The sequence below is a fragment of the Eubalaena glacialis genome, chromosome 4 (genome assembly GCF_028564815.1).
Source record: "Eubalaena glacialis isolate mEubGla1 chromosome 4, mEubGla1.1.hap2.+ XY, whole genome shotgun sequence".
Classification (NCBI taxonomy): domain Eukaryota; kingdom Metazoa; phylum Chordata; class Mammalia; order Artiodactyla; family Balaenidae; genus Eubalaena; species Eubalaena glacialis.
In genome coordinates, this window is record NC_083719.1 from 116796300 (window position 1) to 116814737 (window position 18438).

General features: G+C 40.6%; 1 protein-coding gene and 1 pseudogene across 1 annotated transcript in view; one reads left to right on the forward strand and one right to left on the reverse strand.

Annotated features, from left to right (window-relative positions):
* Nucleotides 1–18438, forward strand: part of CTNNA1 (catenin alpha 1) — a 183638-nt gene that overhangs the window by 150599 nt on the left and 14601 nt on the right. Inside the window, exon 11 of the mRNA XM_061189651.1 lies at nucleotides 13383–13539. Within this exon, the coding sequence (XP_061045634.1) occupies nucleotides 13383–13539 (157 nt within the window). The remainder of the gene's footprint in view (nucleotides 1–13382; nucleotides 13540–18438) is intronic.
* Nucleotides 1978–3566, reverse strand: LOC133089989 (importin subunit alpha-1-like; annotated as a pseudogene).

An 18438-nucleotide genomic window follows, 5' to 3' on the forward strand; every position in this document is an offset into this window, starting at 1 on the left:
AATGCAGGGGACACGGGTTTGATCCCTGGTCCAGGAAGATCCCACATGCCGCGGAGCTACTGAGCCTGTACTCTAGAGCCCGCGAGCCACAACTGAGCCTGCGTGCCACAACTACTGAAGTCCGTGCGCCTAGAGCCTGTGCTCCACAACAAGAGAAGCCACCACAATGAGAAGCCCGTGCACCGCAACGAAGAGTAGCCCCCGCTCACCGCAACTAGAGAAAAGCCCACACGCAGCAGTGAAGACCCAATGAAGCCAAAAAAAAAATGTATAGTGTCCTCCACTGCTGGCAAATGGAGGGTAGGCAGTGGCCATTCTACACCCTCCCTAAGGGAGGGCCATCTGCAACATGTGGTAGTCCTGGAATCAGGATGGTTACCCACAAGCGTGAAAGAATAACTGCTACCCACCCACACTCCATTGTGATGCCCAGTATTTGGATCTTGTTAGAGGGAACGAGATTCAAGAGCTAGAAGCCTTACTCAGCTATGTCCTGAAGTAGCCTTATGATACAGATATTAATAATGTAACTCAGCCAGCTACTGAAGTAAAAGCTTAAGAACTTTTCTCCATTTATAATGGCATATTGGAAGACTGGTGATCAGACTAGGTTAAGCATCTGGGGCTCTAGAAAGACTCTGAAGCACACAGAAAAATGGTTGCTTTGTTAAATGTTAGATGAGTTGCCTGCCTCCTGTGAGGGGAACTGATCCTGTTTGTGTGCCTGACACTCCTTGCCCCTCACAGGGATTTCTAAGCAGTGTCAGTGCTGTTTTGGTGGAAGAGGTTGCCTCTCCAGTTTCCCAGGTAGAGAATGGTCATGGGCATACTCTGAAGATTTACATTAAACTCTTTCTAAATGTCCTGTCAGATGGCATTGACCACAAATAAAGGGGAATAAAGCAAGGGAACTGGAGTAATAGAATAGAGGTCGCAGGAATGAAATTTCTACGTTATGTCTGCAACCAACTTTAAAATATACCGTGACTAATACTTTGGTTCTTTCATATGTATAATTCCTGACACTCAAGGTAGGTGACCAAAATAAGTAAAGCCTGGTTATTAACCTGGGATCCTAACTGGTACACAGGTTAGCTAGGGCATTTATTCTCATTCTCAACCATGTGGGTTAGTTTGCCCGTGAGAGCTGCTTCATCTGAGTATGAGTGTGATGAGCCAGTGTGGATCCACATTATCTAATCAGCATTTCCCCAGCGTTAATCCAGTCATGAAGTCTGCTACTGGTCAGTAGCTGTACAGATAATAAGCACGATGAATTTAATCACCTACAGAAAGTTCATGGATGACCAAGTTGTATGAAATAAATTTAGAGTAGATTTTAAAGATTTGGCATTCTTTTCTCAAGCTTGCCATTTTACCCTATCAGCACTTTTTTATTTTTTTATTTTTTAAAGAAAAGGGTGGACTTTAATCTTTATTTACAGGACACTGCAAGATACGAAATTGCACATAGAAATAAGAAACCCATTGAGAGGAGAAGCTTCATACAGTATGTACAGTTTGGAACTGTTCAAGAATAGTTTCTTGGGCTTCCCTGGTGGCGCAGTGGTTGAGAATCTGCCTGCCAATGCAGGGGACACGGGTTCGAGCCCTGGTCTGGGAAGATCCCACATGCCGCGGAGCAACTGGGCCCGTGAGCCACAATTGCCGAGCCTGCCCGTCTGGAGCCTGTGCTCCGCAACAGGAGAGGCCGCGATAATGAGAGGCCCGCGCACCGCGATGAAGAGTGGCCCCCACTTGCCGCAACTAGAGAAAGCCCTCGCACAGAAACGAAGACCAACACAGCCATAAATAAATAAATACATAATAAATTTTTTAAAAAAAAGAATAGTTTCTGTGTAAAAAGTGCTACAATAACAAACCACGTGTAAAAAGAGTTCTTAGTAGAGAAACAGTAAGACAAACTTCTACCAAACATAGTACACAACAAACAACTTTATGCCTCAGGTGTGCAATCTAAAAGTTGAAGGTCCCAGCAGTGCCATCCTGAACTTGGAATGTAAACCCTTCAGAGGTAGTTTCTGGCACAACATTTTGATCTTCCTCTTCCTCCACAGAGAAATACGTCTCAATCAAGTTTAATGAAGCTTTGTACACAGACTCATTTCCATAGTTTTGTAGAGCTTCAATTTTGTCCAAACCTCTACATTCTTCAATCATTATACTAAATTTCTCAGTTTCACCTAGTTTCTCAGCAGCGTGAAAGATATTTGAAATGGCATCCAGAATAACCAGAGTAATTTTGGTGTCTTTCACAGTTAGGCGGTTCATCAACGGTTCTGTTATGCCACAATGAACAAGGTATACCATCTGCTCAACTGTTCCGCCATGTGTATAGTTGGTCACAGCCCATATAGCTTCCTTTTGTGTCTTAAAGTCTGCCTTAGAACGCCAACAAGGAATGGGACTAATCCATGATTTACAGCTTGTTGTATCTGGTCCTGGCGGCCAGCCCTGATGTTTGACATTGTCCACGTAGCTTCCTTCTGAATATTAGTTTTGGAGTTTGTTAGCAGGCTGGGAAAGATGGCAAGTGCTCCTGCATCTATTACAACCTGAGTCTGTTCATCTGTCCCAGTGACAACATGCCCTATGGCTCTTTGCGCAGGAATCACGATTGGCAATTCAGTAGCTCCTAAAAGCTTCACAGGTTGGGGTACAACCCCAGTTTTCACAACCATTTCATTCCGTTCATTTGGACCATTGGTTAAGGTAGGAAATAGCCCAGCAGGTATCAGCTAAAACTTCTGGATCATCGTGATGCAGGAGATGAACTAAAGTAGGAAGAATTTGCTCAACAGAGTCTAAGGGGGGTGCACGATTCTTGTTGCGACAAAGATTTGAAAGTGTCCAGGTAAAATTATGTAAGTAACCACATGCTAAAGATGACACATCAGGAACCGCCAAAAGTGCCAACAGCGGGTCAACTGCACCATACTTGATAACAAAATCTCAGAAAACCGAGCTATCACCTGCAATGTTTCCTAGAGCCCATACAGCTTGTTCACTGATGTGAGCGTGGGGAGATGCCAACAGAGAAATGAATGCTGGGATAGCACCTCCATCTACCACAGCCTTGGTCTGTTCTGATGTCCGGAAAGCAATGTTAGTGAGGGCCCAAGCAGATTCAGACTGAATGGGACTACAATCCGTTCTGCTCAAGAAGGACACAAATTTTGGAATCAAACCAGCCCGTATTATGCTGTCTATGGGGGGCTATTTTTCCCTAGAAAGCAGTTTCCTAGCAGCTTGAGTAGCTTGGAGCTGGCTTTCCAAGTTGTTGCTATTTATGCCTTTGACAATATCATCAACAGACCAGTTTACAGTGCCCTGGTTTTTGCGGTTTTCCTGCAGTGGAGAAGCAGTATCATCTGGAAAAGAGCTGACATTTCTCCTTTTCAGCGTCTGGTCATCCTTCTTAGCTTTCCTGAGCTCCACATTAACTTCTGTTCGGCGCCGCCTCATTTCTGTACTGTCTTTCCCCTTGTTCTTGAATCTGTTAAGGCGGGCAGCTGGTGAATTAGCATTCTCATTGGTGGACATGGTTATGAGACAAAGGAAGAAAGCTACACAGCCGGCTCAAGCTTCCACAGGAGGTGGTGCGGCGCACAGGCTGCGGATCGGCTGCCCTCAAAACGTCCACCACGGTCAGCCCGAGGATGGTGTGCCAGCGCTTTATTTTTAATGCCTTTGGTTCTCCATTTGATTTTGAAATGCTTGAAAAGCGACAATGCTTTCACATATTGGCTGAAACAGATGGTAACATACGCTGATCACACCTACTAAGAGTATTTATATAAATGATCTTAAAGCCTAGAAAAAAAAATCACATGGAGAGTCTGGTAGATCCTAATGAGAGTGATGGTGTGCATAAGTCATGTTTGGCTGGGACATGTTGCCCAGGTTTTAGGTTGCCCTCAGAAAGCACCTTTTTTCCCTCTCCTTTGTAGTTTCATTTCTCCTGCTAGAACAGACCTCAAGACAGTGTCCAGACCATGCTTGGAATTGGGCATATATCCTAGATAAAAAGGTGTTTCTCTAGGTGTGATTATTCACGCAGATTCTCTCCTAGGCCCCTTCCTACCCTTGCTCACAAACAGGGCTCGGCAGGTTCAGTGATGGCAAATACAGTAGACATTTGCAGGCATGGTAATGACAAACTATGTAGCATGTGCCATTTCTAAATGAGGTAACTGTGACTCCACTCCAACCCATTATTGCTAGATTCTTTCATTATTTTTAAAGAGAAGTCAGCAATTCAGATTTTTTTGACAAGTCTCAATTTTAAAGGATTGGTAACTAATTTAAAGTTTTGAAATTCTTTGAGGAGCGTAAACCAGATTTCTGGGAGCTGCATCTCACCTACCCTGGCCATGTGTTTCATGCTCAAAGGACCTCTCCTTTAAGGTAGCTGATGGCTGTCCCTCTCAGGAGGAGTGGAGCCCTCTCCTTATTCTTCAGCCTGATGTGGGCAGTGATGTCAGGCACCGGGGGTCCTAGTCCTGAGGTGTTTCCTTCCAGAGTCACTGGCTTGTTTGATAAACAAACCCTAGGCACGTTAATCAACTTGACTAGGCTAGTTAGTTAAAGTGTATGTTTCTTTATTTGAGGCTACTGTCAGCATCTGTCCACAGTATGGAATATGTATTGGGTTTTTCCGGTTTGTTTTTCAGGTCTCACACCCACACTGCTGCATTCAGGCAGCCCTGGCCCCTCTGCTGGGGGCTACTCTTCTGTGGCTCCACCTACAGTCTGGAGTTGGTTCCTAGACCTTATTGTTCCTCTCTGGAGAGGAGAGGTGACAGATGGAACCTGTAGAGGAGTTTTCTTCTCCATCTTTCAGTTCACCCAATAGCAAATTAATTTTTGGAAATGGGAAATTCTGTTCTAAAGTACTGACTTTTTAGCAGTTAAGTGACTTTAACTCCGATATTTGCAGTGTTAAAGTTGAGTTCAGGCAAAGTAACCTGAGAGTGGCTTTATTTTGTTGCTTGGGGGAGAAAAAAGCACCCACATTTTTTGGTGATTTACTGTTATCATGAGTAGGGAAGAAAGTAGGTCAGCTCTTTCCCTGCATTGCCTTCTGTTTTGTGTCTGCAGTATCGCACTGTTCATCAGAAAGGGGACCTCTCTCCATCTGAGGAGAGAGCCCAGCCTCACATGCTTTTATCAGGAAAAAAATCTAAATGTTTTGGGAAAGAACCTGATTCTCTACCCCCATGTCCCCCACATCATCTTGCTCATGGATGTGCTCAAGTCTTAGTCCATGGTAGCTGCTTGAAAGACTTTAGTTTTTCAACTCATCTGATGCTGGTCAAAAGAAAATAGAAAAACCCTGCCAACAGCAGGTTTCTGACAGTTGATAATTCATATGGCCTGGTAAAATGCATGGCCTTTCTTGGAAATTTAAGCAAGGGTGAATTAAGTATTTGAAGCTGCTGCTTATCTACATTTCTTTGTCTTTTTTTTTTTGGTATTTCTCACTAACTAAATTGAGAAAGAACTTATAAAATTCTTGGTTCTTCTGCCTCCTTAGATTTATCTTCCATATTGCTGTTTCTCCCATTGTTCTATGGGAATGCTGATCATTTTTGTGGCTAACAGGCTTGACAAGCATCAAATAAGCATAAACCCAGACAGGCCTGTTCTATATAGGTCGTGAGAAAATATATAGCTCTTAAATGAGCATCCAAGGCATATGGGCCAGGGAAGCCTGTGGCCTCAAGTTCTCATTCATGTATTATTTCACAATCATAGGACCATATCTACCTTTGAATCACCTCACTTTTCCACTTCTGATATTCTCTAATCTTCTTCCACAGCAATTGCACAGAAGAGCTAAAAGGAGATGCTTCTGACTAAAAGTTTCTCTCAGCATTTTCTGTACCTGTTTCCTCCCTTACCCCCCCCTCCCATGGAGGTCTGCGGGTAACAGGCCTCCAGAGACACTCTGGTTTCCTTGTAAGCCTTGCATATTGATATTGGTCTGTTGTTTTGTTTTCTTGTGAAGTCTGATTTCCATATCATAAAAGTTGGAAAGTGTTTCCCTCTCTTCCATTTTCTTGAGAAGTCTATGTAACTGGTATTCTTCTTTAAATGTTTGGGGGGAATTTATCAATGAAGCCATCTGGCCTGGAGTTTTCTTTTTTTCTTTTTTTTAAATAAATTTATTTATTTATTTTTGGCTGCATTGGGTCTTCGTTGCTGCGTGTGGGCTTTCTCTAGTTGCAGTGAGTGGGGGCTACTTTGTTGCAGTGCGCAGGCTTCTCATTGTGGTGGCTTCTCTTGTTGTGGAGCACGGGCTCTAGGCGCGTGGGCTTCAGTAGTTGTGGCACACGGGCTCAGTAGTTGTGGCTCGCGGGCTCTAGAGCACAGGCTCAGTAGTTGTGGTGCACGGGCCTAGTTGCTCCACAGCACGTGGGATCTTCCCGGACCAGGGCTTGAACCTGTGTCCCCTGCATTGGCAGGCGGATTCTTAACCACTGCGCCACCATGGAAGTCCCTGGAGTTTTCTTTGTGTGAAGATTTTCAACAATTAATTTAGTTTCTTTATTAGGTATAATGATATTCAGATCATTTATTTAAACATTTAGCTATTTATTCTTGAGTGAGCTCTGGTAATTTGTATTTTATTAATTGCTACTCTATTATTTTTTTCCTTCTCCTTGCTTTGGGTTTAATTTGCCCTTCTTTTTCTAGTTTCTGAAGTTAGAAGCTTTTAAATCATTGATTCGAGACCTTCTCTTCTAATGTAACATGTAATGTTGGTGTGTGTGTTAAATAGCATGGTTGGGATGGTCAAGAAAGACCTCACTGAGAAAGTGATGTAGAAGCAAAGACCAGAAAGGAGATGACAGAACAAGCCAGAGAGGGTGTCTGAGGGGAGAGCACTCCAGGAAGAGGGGACAGCAAATATAGAGGCTTTGAAGAAGGAGGGTCAAGTATCTAACAGGAGTGTGAATGGTATAGAGCCTTTTAGGGGCATGGTAAAGCATTTGGCTTTTTACTCTGAGTCACATGGGAAGCCATTGATGGGTTTTGAGTAGAGGATTGACATGATCTAACTTTGGTTTTAACAGGGTCTCTCTGACTTCTCTGAGGAAGGATAGAAGCAGAGGGACCCCTTAGGAAGCTGTGGTTAGCAGAATAATATGCTGCCCCCACCCCCAATTTTCTAATTCCTGAAACCTGTGAATATGTTACCTTATATAGCAGAAGGGACTTGGCAGAGGTAAATAAACTAAGGATCTTTAAATGGTTAAATTATCCTAGATTATCCGGGTGGGTCCCCAATATAATCACAAGGGTCCTTATATGAGGGAAGCAATGGTGTTGGCATCAGAGAAGGAGATGTGATCATGGAAGCCGGAGTTGGAGTGATGTGGCTACAAGCCAAGGCATGTGGGCAACCTCTAGAGGTTGGAAAAGACAAGGACTGGATTCTCCCCTAGAGCCTCTGGAATGAACAGTTCTGCTGACACTTTGATTTTAGCTCTCTAAGACCCATTTTAGACTTCTGACCTCCAGAACTGTAAGATAACACATATGTGTTGTTTTAAGCACAGCTAGTTTTGTGGTTATATATTACGGCAGCATAGGAGACCAAAACAGAGGCAAGAGTACAGTGGAAGTGGTGAGCACTGGTTATAGAGTCTGGATATATTTTGAAGGTAGAATTTACTGAAGGATTAGTTGTGAAGTGGAGGGGAAAGAGAAGAGTCAGGAGAAATTCCAGGTTTTGATCCTAAGTAGCTAGAAGGATGGAGCTGTCATTTATGTTAATTTTGTGGTGCCTGTTAGACATGCAAGAAGCAAAGTCAAGTTCAGTAAAGAGGTCTGGACGAAATGTATAAATGTGAGATTCATACATGGTGCTTAGAGTCACGAGACTTAATAAGCTCACCAATGGAATGTGTAAACCCAGAGTAAAAAGGTCTGGGAAGTAAAACTGGGGTTCCCTAACATTTAGAGTTTGGGGAGATGAGCAGTATCCAGCAGAGGAGATTGAGGAAGTGTTATTGACCAGAAGAGCACCAGAAGCTGGCTCTATCTTGGAAGACAAGTGGGATAAGTGTTTCTAGGAAGAGTGATTATTCATGTAAAATGGTTGTAGAATGTGACCTGAGAACTGATCCTTGGATTGAGCAACATATAGAGATCACAAGTGATCTTGGACAAAGAAGTTTAGGTAGAAATTTAGGAGAGATAAGCTTGACTGGAGTGGGTTCAAGAGAGAAGAGACAAATTGAGTACAGCAAGTTGACAGCTCTTTCTAATTAAATGTAAGGATTATGGAGACATGGGGTGATAGCATGAGGTAGATATGGGGTTGAGAATGTTTTTTGCTTTTGATATTTAGTCGGGAGCATTTTTCTATGTTTAGCTGATGGAAATAATCCAGTAGAGGGGAAAAACTGGTAATAAAGAATAGAGCAGAGAGAATTGCTAGGACATTGTCCTGGAGTAGAGGAGAAGAAATGAGATCCAGTGGACAAGTGGCAAGGTTGGTAGGAGCATAGATAGGAACATTCATAAGTAAAAAGAGGTAAGATAGAGCATGTGGCATGGATGCAGGTAAATGGATAGCTGCGGTGATTAGATTCTATAGACATTCTCTTTTGATTGCATTCATCTTATTTAAATAGGAAGCAGAACTATAAGCTGAGAGTGATGATGCTGGCAGAAGTGTTACAGGTTTGAGGAGAAGGTATGGAACAATTACTCTTAGAGTTCAGACTTGAGGAGAGGAAGAGACTGATTGGACTAAGGAAATCTAGTTCTCTTGCTATCCCCAACACTATGAGTCCACTTGAAGTTGATCAAGATTTTAAAGGAGATCCATTCAACGTAGTTGGGAGCAGGAAATCATGAGTTTTATTTTAGACATGTTTATTTTGAAATGTCTGAGACATCTGAGTAGAGCTGTTGGGTATGTAGCTAGGAAATGACTTAGGGGCTAAAACGAATGGTCTGGGTTGGAGATGTGGGAGTAGTTGGCAGACGGGTGGTATGTAAAATCATATGATGAAATTGCTCACAGGTGGGAGGAGTGTAGAATGAGGAGAGAAGGCAGCATAGGATCAAGCCTTGAAGAACTTCAGCATTAGTGGAAGAAGACAAGACAGCAAAAGAGACACAGAAGAAGTAGCCAGAATGGTGGAAATGAAACAGAAAAAGTATTTGACAGAATCTAACATCCAGACCTGATAAAAACACTTTGTAAACTAGGAATAGAAGAAAATTTCCTCAGCCTGATAACATCGTACTTAATGATGAAAGGCAGAATACTTCCCCCTAGGATCAGAAACCAGACAAGAATGTCCTGTTCAATGTTGTACTGGAGGTCTTAGCCAACAGTAGCATTTGAAAAGTTGCCATGGTATATATGGTGGTAGTGCATAGTTTGGGGCTCTTTGCAAATTTAATGAGCAAGAATAATGACTCATTAATTCATAAGTGAGAGTAAACTTTTCCCTCTAGTTGTTTCCTAGCCATTTGTAGGTCACCTTAGGTAGGCTGTTGATGTCTTACCCCATTTTCTACTGGTATTTTAGTGTTCTCCTTACTGATTTACCTAAGACTATATATACTTCATCTGTCATGTATACTTAAATACAGATGTAAATAGAGAATTTTCTAAGACATGAGGAATGTTTGTTCAGTAAATGCATAAATAAACACGTTCTTTTAGGCTTATCATTTTTAATTTAACTCATCTATCTGGAAACGATCTTATTTAGCACATAAATATAAGTATGAAGTGAAGCTATAACTTTATTTTCTCCAAATAGCCCGTATCAAATGTAGAAATATGCCATTCCTCACTGATTTGTGATGTCACTTTTATCATACACTGAATTCTGCTCTATGATAGGGTCTGTTTTTAGACTATTCTTTTCAGTTACTTTAGCTTTGTATTACATTTTAACTCTTTTCATTACTCTTTTTTAAAAAAATATTTACTTATTTATTTGGCTGCGCTGGGTTTTTGTTGCGGCACACTGGATCTTCATTGCCGCGTGCAGGATCTCTTTTGGTTGCGGCATGTGAGATCTTTAGTTGCAGCATGCGGGCTCTGAGTTGCGGCATGTGGGATCTAGTTCTCTGACCAGGGATCGAACCTAGGCTGCCTGCATTGGGAGCACAGAGTCTTAGCCAGTGGACCACCAGGGAAGTCCCTCTTCATTACTCTTGCTCTCTATCCATAATATCTTTTTGCTATTCTCAGCTATTTACTGTTCCAGATTAACTTGTGAATAAATAAGTCAGTCTTCCTACTCCTAAACATGGACTGTGTTTCTATGTATTCACATTTCTTTAATGTACCTCAGAAAAATTTAGTCATTTTTGTTACTTCAGTCCTCCGGGTTTCTTTACAGATTTAATCCCACATATTTTCTATTAATTGCTTTCATGAAGAGGTAATACTCCCCTCATTTTATGTCCTGTTTTCTGGTATATAGAAATGTTACTCATTTTTGTATATTTATATTGTCTCTAGCTACCTTAATGAACTCTTATTAATTCTAAGAGTTTTTTCAGTTAACTCACTTCAGTTTCCTAGATAAAGATGATCTACATTGGAAAGTAATTTTGTCTCCTTTCTAACAGCTTTTTCTTATTATTTCCATTTCCCACTTCATTTCATTAGCTAGAAAGACCATTATTATTTAACTAATGGTGACAGTAGGTATTCTGATCAATAACATCTTAATTTTTAAGGTAAATGATTCTAGAGTTTCACCACTCAGTATCATGTTGGATGATTATTTAAAGTAGTATGTTAAGTATCTTTCTATTCCTAATTCATCAGAAATTAGTATTTAATTTATCATGTCCTTTGTAAACAGTTTTGTAATCAGAATGAGAAAATTCACCTTAGACGAGGTGTTTTTCCTCCATTATACATAAGGTATTACAGAACAAAGAGAGCAGTTTTCTCTTTGTAAGGGAAAATTATCTTAATATTTAAGACATAATTAATTCCCTGACCTGTGTTTACTTGGCTCTCTTAAGAAACATTTTCTTCACCCAGATTTTCTTACAAAGTCTAGCTCCACACTGATTCACTGATACATTAGTGAATTAATGAGTTAATTAATGAAGAGTAGTCCACAATGTTGAATCACCCAGTGGGAAACGAAGGGAAGAGGGAAAAGAGTCAAAGAACAAGCCTGGAAATGATGAAAATAGGGGAGACCACAGTATATAACACATGGGAAAGATAGGATACCTCTTCTTCCAAATAATTTATTGTCCAAACCCATTCACTTTTGAAAGTAGTGGGCTATTAATAATAACTGGGATAGCCTAGTCCCCAAAGTCTATGAATCTATAATTGATAGTCTTGATAATCTATCCCTTCCAGTTATCTAGGAGGGAAGAGGAATAGTTGCACCAGTCTAATGGGTCTGATTCTTCTTTAGTTTGTTGATTACAGTCTTTGGGGGGTTGGGGGGGCTAAGTTGATAACCTCACTCTTGAATACCTCTCCAGTATATTAGGAATTATACATATGACCTGAAGGCATGTGGTTTCTATAGCACCGAAAAAACATCATCCCAAACTCCATCCCTCAGGTAGCATGCCCAGATGACTCTGTGATAGCTATTGTTCTGCCTCTTCCAGATGTCCACTCCATCACCACCAGTTTCCTCTTGTCTTTGCTTACCTTCAGAGTTGCATTATTATGAACACATTTATTTCCAATAACCCATAAGCACCTTGTACATAGAAATCTTACTAATTATTCTCTCAGCTCCTTTTCATACTTACTTTCATTATTCACTCATTCACTGAATACATCAAAGGATCTGAAAGGCATTTCTCCAAAGAATATACACTAGTGGTCAACAAGTACATTAAAATATAAGCAACATCATGAGCCATCAGGGAAATGGAAATCAAAACCACAATGAGATATCACTTCACATCCACTAGGATGGCTAAAATTTTTTAAAAAAGGAAAAAAGAAAAGCAGGTGTTGAAGATGTGGGGAAATTGGAACCCTCATACATGCTGGTAGGAATGAAAAATGGTTCAACTGCTTTGGAAGACAGTAAGGCAGTTCCTCAGAAAGTTAACCATAAAGTTAACCATATGATCCAGCAATTCCATTCCTAGTTATATGTTCAAGAATAATGATAACAAACAAAACACATATGTGAATGTTCATAGTAGCATTATTCATAATGACCAAAAAGTAGAAAGAATTCAGATGTTTGTCAGCTGATGAATGAAGAAAATGTGGTAAATTTGTATAATGACATATTATTTGTGAATAAAAAGGATGAAATACTGATACATTCTGTAGCATGTATGAACCTTGGAAACATGTTAAGTGAAAGGAGCTAGTTCCAAAAATGCACATATTAATATGATTCCATTTTAAGGAAAAGTCCAGAATAGGTAAATCCATAAAGGCAGAAGTTAAGTTAGTGGTTGCCAGGAGACAGGGTTCAGGGAAATAGGGAGTGACTGCTAGTGGGTGTGGGGTTTCTTTTTGGAGTGATGGACATGTTCTAAAATGATTGTGGTGATGGTTACAAAACTGAATATACCAAAAATTTTTGAATCTTACAATTTAAATGGGTGACTTGTTTGGTCTATAAAATTATATTTCAGTAAAGCTGTTTGTTTTTTTTTTTAAAGAAGTTACTTTTTATTATTCTAGAAGAAATTACTTTCTAAACTTAATAAATGTTACACTTTCTGTGAAGTTATTATATGTCAAATACAGTATATCTCAGAAAAAAATATTTTTCACATATGTACTTTGAGAATGTACCAAGAACCTAAAATGCCAAATGTTCATCACAAGATTAAGAATGGTGGCTGACTGGAACAAACCTAGGTATCGTATAATCAGAATAGTGATGTGCATCTATAAGATGGAATAATAAACAGTTAATGTTTTTTAACAATGATATGGAGAAGTATTTAAAAGAAGAAACAGGAATAGTCAGTTTTATGTAGCATATAATTCTAATTATGTATTTTTTGATTTGGCACACATAACGTGTGTATGTGAGGAGAAAAAAAGCCTGGAATATAATGTCAAAAACTGTGAAGAGTTGTTATCACAGGGTGGAGAGATTAGAGATACTTTTGTTTGTTATCATCCATAGTTCCAGTGTATTACTGTATTTCAGATGTATTACTTCTCCATTCACATATAAAGCCTGTTGTTTAATACTTCTCTACTTCATTTTTGTAACTGTTACAGTGGAGCGTGTGGTATCATGCGTCCTCATGAAATGCACAGGAGACAAAGCCATAGCCACTCTGCTGACCAAATTGTCTCACTTGTTTTATTTTCATGACTCTGAAAGAGTAAACAATGAACTTTAATGTCTTTGCAGGTTATCAATGCTGCATTGGCTTTAGCAGCAAAACCACAGAGTAAACTGGCCCAAGAGAACATGGATCTTTTTAAAGAACAGTGGGAAAAACAAGTCCGAGTTCTCACAGATGCTGTCGATGACATTACTTCCATTGATGACTTCTTGGCTGTCTCAGGTAATGAGCTGATTCCCCAGAGAAGTATGTGAGGATGTGCATAATTACTTTCACCTAAGTTACAATAATGGGCAATCAAAACGCCCCCAAGTATGGGCAGGTAAATTATTCTAGCAATAATATAGTGCTGGTTTTCATTTTAATTAAAAACAACAGCAACAACAACAAAAGCTACCACTGACTCCTGAGCAGTGGGACGTGAGGTTGGAGTTACTTCCCTTGTTAAGGGGCTGGTCTCGATCTTAGAAGTGTGAATTAGTAATCTGCCTGGCAGAGGTTTTTCTCTGTTTATATAGAGTAACATCTTGCAGCTGTGACCTGTACAACACCATAGCCGTCCACCCCTCTTGCTGCTGGTGTGTTTAGAAAAAACATTGACGTGTGTCCTGGCTGTGGTTATTTGTTATGAGCCTGTGAGACTTAGGAGGAGGGATTCCCAACATCATTAGCTTTAGTTTCTTTTGTAAAAATTGTTCCCCTTGGAAAGCCTCTCTTTCTCTCTCCCTCAGAAAAGATCGTAGTTTAACTGCCTACTTTTCGAAAGACGCTGTCTGCATGATGCACAGATAGAAAACAGAGAGGAAATATTTAAGTACCATTTAATTATGAACTTGCAAAAAATAAATCTGGGTAATTCACCTCACAAAAACAGTTGATTTCATTATATAAACATAAACTGGTAATGACATAGTAAATTGCATTCATATAGAAAATGTCTGTCAACTGCAATTCCCTGTTTATCACACACAGATAAATTTCAATCCATCTTCTTAGAGTTGAGCAAGTATAAATGCATTCTCCATTTAACAGGCCTCTGCTGCCCTCGACTGCACTGCTTGCTCTCTGGAGGTGCCAGGCTTTCTGAGGCCAGTGGCTGTGGGCAGAGTCAACGGCTGGTACTTGTAGGGCTGAAACTACCTGTCACCCCAGGGAACCACAGTTTGGAATGTGGGAGATGTGAGTGGCCATGGGGCTTGAAACAGAAGCAGGGCTTAAGGACATGCACAGCACAGTCCTCCAGCAGTGACTTATATAAGGTGACAGTGTGTTCTGCATACCAATGTTCCCCTGTGTCTGCTCGCTCTCCTTGGGATTGGAGCTTTGGCTCTACTTGAGATAGTGGGGAGCAGGCAATCCATAAACTGCAAAACAAGGGGGTAAACCATGCTGCTGCAGGACTGCCAAATTGCAGGTGCTGGTACTTTAAAACAGAAAACCCATTTGTAAGCACATCTTTGCAGGTGCCAAAAATGCAGGAATTGCTTTTTTGGGAAATCTTGGCCTTCTGTTGTTTTTCCCAGTGAAGTGCTGAATTATTCTTTTTCATAGGTTTAGAGAAAAACATTCCACCTTCACAGCACACTTTTAAGCAAACAACAAATTCTGAAATCTAAATGCAAAGCCCCCCTCTGGAGATAGATACTACATGCCTAAACTTACTTACCAAGTAAGGCTTGGTCTCAAGGGGTTTTCGGTCCTTCTTATAGCAAAATAAAATGTAATAGAATCAAATGTCCCTCATGCAACATTCTTCAAATCAGAGAACAAAAGGGATTTTGCAGTAGCATTTAGTGGGATCCAGGCAGTATCTTTAGGGTATATGACATAAAACAGAAGAACGGTAAAGAGAAATCCAATTCTTTAACAGATACACTTTCATCTGGTGAGTATGTTCAACTTTTATGCAAATGTGGGAAAGTAGAAGGGTTGACTTGATGGAAAGGAATTTAGACAGTTTCTATTTAGCAAATAAAAACACAGAACAGTCCTCTCAGTCAGGAAGTGGTGGTGCTTTCAGAGCATCTGAATTTTAAAGATCCACCTTAGTGTGTTTCTCTAATGTTTTGTCACAGGCTTGCTTAGCAGTGTCAAGTAATTAAATAATTAACAGGACAAGACTGTTATTCACAATTCCTTTGATTTTTATGGTGTGCTTTTTCGGGGCATGGGATGAAGGGAAGAGACAAGCAGATGCCTGTGCAGAGTTCTACTGGATTGACCAGTTAATTTTTAGCATTCAGACTCCTTTATACCCTTATGCACTTACCTCACCCATGGCAGCTTTAGCACTTTTTATGTGGCAGACTAGAGATGTCTCTCCGTCTCACCTGATACACTGGCTCTCGTTGAGAGGAATCCCATTTTCAACTGGGCAGGCCCCCACTGGTCCCCAGTCCTTGGCCCTTGTACAACTCACAGCCTCTCTAGAGGTGCCCCGTGGATTGGAGAGCAGGCGTCATCTGCAACCACTGTGTGCAGTCTTTATACCAGAACTGAGATCTGCCCACTCCTATTACCCAGAGGCTCAGTAGTCTGTCAGCAAGGTGGGCATGTTTCTGAGTAAGGGGCTGCTAGACAAGTGCCCAGCACAGGGTCTGGCTTAACGTTGGTGGACTTCATAAAATTTTACCTAATGAAAAGTAAGAATGCTGCTTGACTTCTTGGAGTGGTGGTGTTTTACTGTGTCCTGGGATATTGTGGCCCTATGGCAGTGTGATAGGTTTTGAGGAATATTTCTAGTAATGATTTTTCACCATCAATCCCCCTTGGAATCCCTGGGGCCTGTGTGTTTGCTGTAGCCCTGCCCACTCATGAGAATCCATCCAAGGGGAAGTTACTTAGGGAATAGGACTGAAAGGACCCTCTGCTGCTTTATCTCCATTGTTCCTGGATATTCTGTCCCATTGGTTCCAGAAGTTCCCTCGTGCTTATTACAAGTTATATCCTAAATTTGTGGCTCAAAAATTAATGGTCATCTTGTGTATAACCTGGTTAAGCCACTAAGACCCTGATGCCAGTGTTTCATGAGGCTGCAGGGCAGGGGGAACTTGAGTCACTGTGTATCAAATATGCCAGTGGCACTTGAAAATAGAGAGGGACATGCAAGCCACCTCCGGGGGAGAGGGAGCGGGACCCCTGTTCCCCAAGCTGTTCTATTTAGAAGGTTGCCTTGTAAATATTGGAGGTGGTTTAGGATGCTACAGAGCGTTCAGCAAACCGTGAATATATTTATATGGACCGATCCCTTAAGGACAGTGGTTTGAAATTTATCAAAGCGATAAAGACTGTTTGAATTTCATTTGAATTGTATTTGATAAACATTTTCCATGGAAATGAAATTTACTTTCTCATTCGTTTACTCTGCTTTCATGTGGAAGTTCTGATCCTCCCCCCACACACACACCTTTTTTTAAAAGTTGCAAGTGGTTGGTTAGAGTGGTTCTAGTTGGGTTTATTACTTTTCTTTACCAAGTGCTCTTGGAAACAAATAACATAATGCATTAGATACTTTGGGGCAACACATAAGAGTAGTAATTTGTACTCTTTCTTCTTCAGTGTCAGTGTGCCCAAATTATTTGGTCTGATTGGTCTAAATAAAAGGGTTTTTGTACCTAATTTTTGTTTTTGTGTTTAATCGCAAAAATCCAAAACTGAAAGTAAGGTAAGGAAGTGGTGAAAGTTAGTTTGATTTCTGACTCCCATGCCCCCTAGCTTGAGCAAGTCACTCAATACTTCTGTGCCTGGTTTCCACATTAATTAATAGTGATTTTTAAAAAATGGTTCCTGTAGAGTGAGTTGAATGTCAAGCACTCAGAATCTTTCCATAATATTAGAGTAGGTTCTCTATATAACGTATTAATATTATCATCTCCTGTGTATGCATAAGGCTACACTGATAAAGATATCCAGAGCAAGGGGAGGGCAGAACGGGCCCTGTTAGACATTGTGGACTGAAGTATAAGTTCATGCAGGCTTTCTGGAGAATGCCAGTTGGCTTGGTTCCGGAGGGCAATTAGGCATCATACATCTGCTTTATACGTATATGCCTTTTGACTTAGTGTTCCCATTGCTAGAAATTTTCCCCAGGGATGTGTACATAGATGTTTGCCAAAATACCTGTACAAGGATGTTCACTTCAGCCAAAATGCCTAAGAGAAGACTGGATAAGTGAATGATGGCCCCTCCATCTATTCAGTAGAGTACGGTACAGCCATTAATATGGATGAGGAAGATCTGTGGAGGCAGTTCTAGAAAGATTTTCAAATGAAAATCAGATATGTTAACGTCCATAATGTGACCCCTTGGAGATAGACTGTTGTATGTGTGTGTGTAGGTTTTTTTTCCTTTTAGAAGCATCTACAGATAAAGACTGTATTAAACAATCAGCTTTTAATGGGGTACAGATTGGTGTGTCTACTCAAAATGGAGCCATGCTGAGTTTACTTGGAAATTCAATTAAGGTAACTTATGGTTTAAGTTAGTGTGGGTACCTCCAACCCTCCCATATTTGCACATGTCCAGTGGGAACTCACTTCTCCCTTAGGGCTCAAGTGTAGAGAGCAGGTTGTTGTGTCCTGGGTATATAGTGGCCTCAGCTGGCTGGGGCTTTCCCAGTGAAGGTGGAAAATGTTACCTTAGTCAGCTTCCTGAAATAGAAACCTTCCTTGGTGGCTAAAGAATGGCAAGCTCTTCCCTGGTTTGGGTTTAGCTGGAAGAAAACCTGTATAAATTCAAGAAAATCTAAATTGATTTTTAAAAACACACTTGCCTAGATGAAGGTTAACAAATCCTTGGTGGAAGTTTGGGCTACTTTGTTTAATGAATGACAAAGAATGCTATACTTCATTGATTCTAAGATGTGCTTTCCCTCCCCTGGTATTAATCCTGATACCAGGATGAGTCTTAAAAATCAGTGATATGAGAAAACATTGGTTCATAGTTTCATTAGCAACATCTTTTCTTTCCTTTTTATTCCTTTCCTTCCCCTTCCCCAAATGTTAGATTCAGTAAAAGCAGCAGTTTTTAACCTAAGGCCTAGTATGGTAGGCAGGCTCAGTACCAGTCTGCTTAGTTTAATATGTAGAGAGTTTGTATATAAAAGATGTTTCTGATCTAAAC